This window comes from Hevea brasiliensis, chromosome 13 (genome assembly GCF_030052815.1).
Source record: "Hevea brasiliensis isolate MT/VB/25A 57/8 chromosome 13, ASM3005281v1, whole genome shotgun sequence".
NCBI lineage: Eukaryota > Viridiplantae > Streptophyta > Magnoliopsida > Malpighiales > Euphorbiaceae > Hevea > Hevea brasiliensis.
Genome location: NC_079505.1, coordinates 78,270,446 through 78,272,723, shown reverse-complemented (window position 1 = coordinate 78,272,723; position 2,278 = coordinate 78,270,446). Strand labels below are relative to the sequence as shown.

General features: G+C 31.7%; 1 protein-coding gene across 1 annotated transcript; it reads right to left on the bottom strand.

The window, feature by feature from the left end:
- Positions 1–1,457: 1,457 nt before the first annotated feature.
- Positions 1,458–1,943, bottom strand: LOC110646322 (uncharacterized). The gene has a single exon (XM_021799722.1). It carries the CDS (start codon positions 1,941–1,943, stop codon positions 1,458–1,460), a length of 486 nt encoding a protein of 161 aa, XP_021655414.1.
- Between the last annotated feature and the right edge of the window lie 335 nt (positions 1,944–2,278).

The window sequence follows — 2,278 nt, the reverse complement described above, 5'->3', positions numbered from 1 at the left end:
CACCCGTCCATGATATGGGAACCCTTGCTCACTTAACACCACACTCGAGCGCCGGCATAGCGCTTTGCTTTCGGTGAACGCCTTACAGCCTTGCATATTTCTCACTACACCCGGGCTCCGATGTAGCGCATCATTAGTAGAGGACGCCCCAACGTTTATATCATTTGAATCCATATCATAAGGTGTGACGAAATTTTTACGCTGGTTATCACCTACCGCAACCCTCCTCCTTTATCCGGGCTTGGGACCGACTAAGCGCAAACTACTTAGGCGAAGTTGTAATAATAAAAATATATAAAAGGAAAATAAAATAAGAATTAAATTTTCAGAATAGAAGACAATAACTGCTATAATTATAAAGAATAATAAATTTTTTATTTTGTAAGTACACGTGGTCCAAAGAAAAGAAAACTCTTAATATGGCAACACTATACAAAAATCTGTCTCCTTCATATGTACAGATAGATTTTAATTTTTTAAATTAATTTTAAGATTTTTTAAATTTCTATAATTAAATGAGATGTATGGAAATTTATTAAATATTAAAAAGGAAATTTACAAAAATTTTATAATTAAATAAATATTAATTAAATAAATATAAAAATTGAGATAACAATAAAAAATTAAAAAAAATTAAAATGAGAATTAAATACTTAACATAAAAGACTATAATCAGCACAATTATAAAGCCCATCAATGTCTACATGATAAGTGTGTCAAAATTAAGAAAAAAATATATCCACATAACTGCACTATAGAAAAATTTATTTGCTTTATATATATATATATATATATATATATATATATATATATATATATATATATATATATATATAAACAGTTAAAAAAGTTAATTAAATTAATTTTTTTCTACTGCACTATATTACTTTAATAAAAAATTTTATTTTGCATAAAAAATTTTTTTTTACAGACCTAAAATGTCACTTTTTAACCACTTTTTCTTGTCTCTAAATAAATTTTACAAAAATTAAAAGGATGATTCTTGTTTTAAAAAGTAAATATTTTTTATCTTAATTTCTTTTTTAAAACCACTCATTATTAATATTATCTCAATTAGTCAAATTCTAGCTTTCGTTAATCTTTTTTGTTTCATTTTAATCTTATAAACTTTAAAACTTTTTAAGATTTTTAAATAATTAAAAAAAAATAAAGCCAATGAATACCCTTCTAAATAGTGGGGAAAAAGGAATTATATATGTACTGAAATGAATAATCTCTGCAACTGGAAGAATAATTTTTCATGCAAAGTTTGTTTGTCTAAAATGTGATTAAACTTGCACTCAAGTTTTGTTACAACAACAAGGGAAGACAGGAGAGGGAAAGCTCAAAGTTATACAAAATTAGTTGGGCAAATTGATTAACTTTCAGATTGGAACCAAACCATCACAACAACTGCAAAAACTATACACTAGAATGACACAAATTGATGATGCTAATTAATAATTGGTATCTTTGACAATAGGAAATGAAAAACTTGGCAAGTGATTAGCCCTTGGTGACCTTGGCATCTCAGATACTTGATTCCCATGGCTATCATAATACATTACGCCTGAAAACTCCGGCGGACGACATCTCTCACCCATCAAGATTGATTTCTGCCACACACCACCTTCTCCAAATCCTCCTTCCACCTCTTGAACCCTGATGATTTCAGCTTTGCTGCCTTGATCATCACTATCTTTCTTATTATTCTTGAATAATCGATCAATTGTCTTGTCGCTAATTCTTGTCGGCGACGCTAACGGGGAGTTGTTACTATTGTCATGCATTTGTCGTCTACGCACGCGGCGAGTGGAGTGCTTGGCACATAATAACGCTACAAGAGCTGAAACTGAGAGGAACAGACCAATTGCTAGTATGATGGAAATGGAACCACCTCCCAGGTGATCACCACCAGGTTCTACGAGAAGAAGACGTACCATTTTCCGAGACGAAGAAGAAAAGGAAAATGAAGATGGATATCAGAGATGAGGGAGATGACCATATATACAATACAAGTAGGTGAATGAAACTAATAATTAGCCGGGGGAAATAGCCAATTAGGTAGAGCAAGCTATATAGGAGGCAGAGTTTAATTAGCTTGAGTGATGAAGTCGGATGGTTCACATTTAGCAGCAATGCACATGGTATAAGAGAAGATAGAGTCAACTATTCCAGTTTTGTTTGCGATATTATTAATTGTGAAAAGTAGTGGTTAGAGTCAACCCAAATGCATGGTATGAGGGTCATGCAAGAAGAAGGCAAGAAGCAAGGCATG

Bases quoted from the DNA above. Each gene is read 5' to 3' on its own strand.
- LOC110646322 (XM_021799722.1), bottom strand. From the start codon at position 1,943: ATGGTACGTCTTCTTCTCGTAGAACCTGGTGGTGATCACCTGGGAGGT.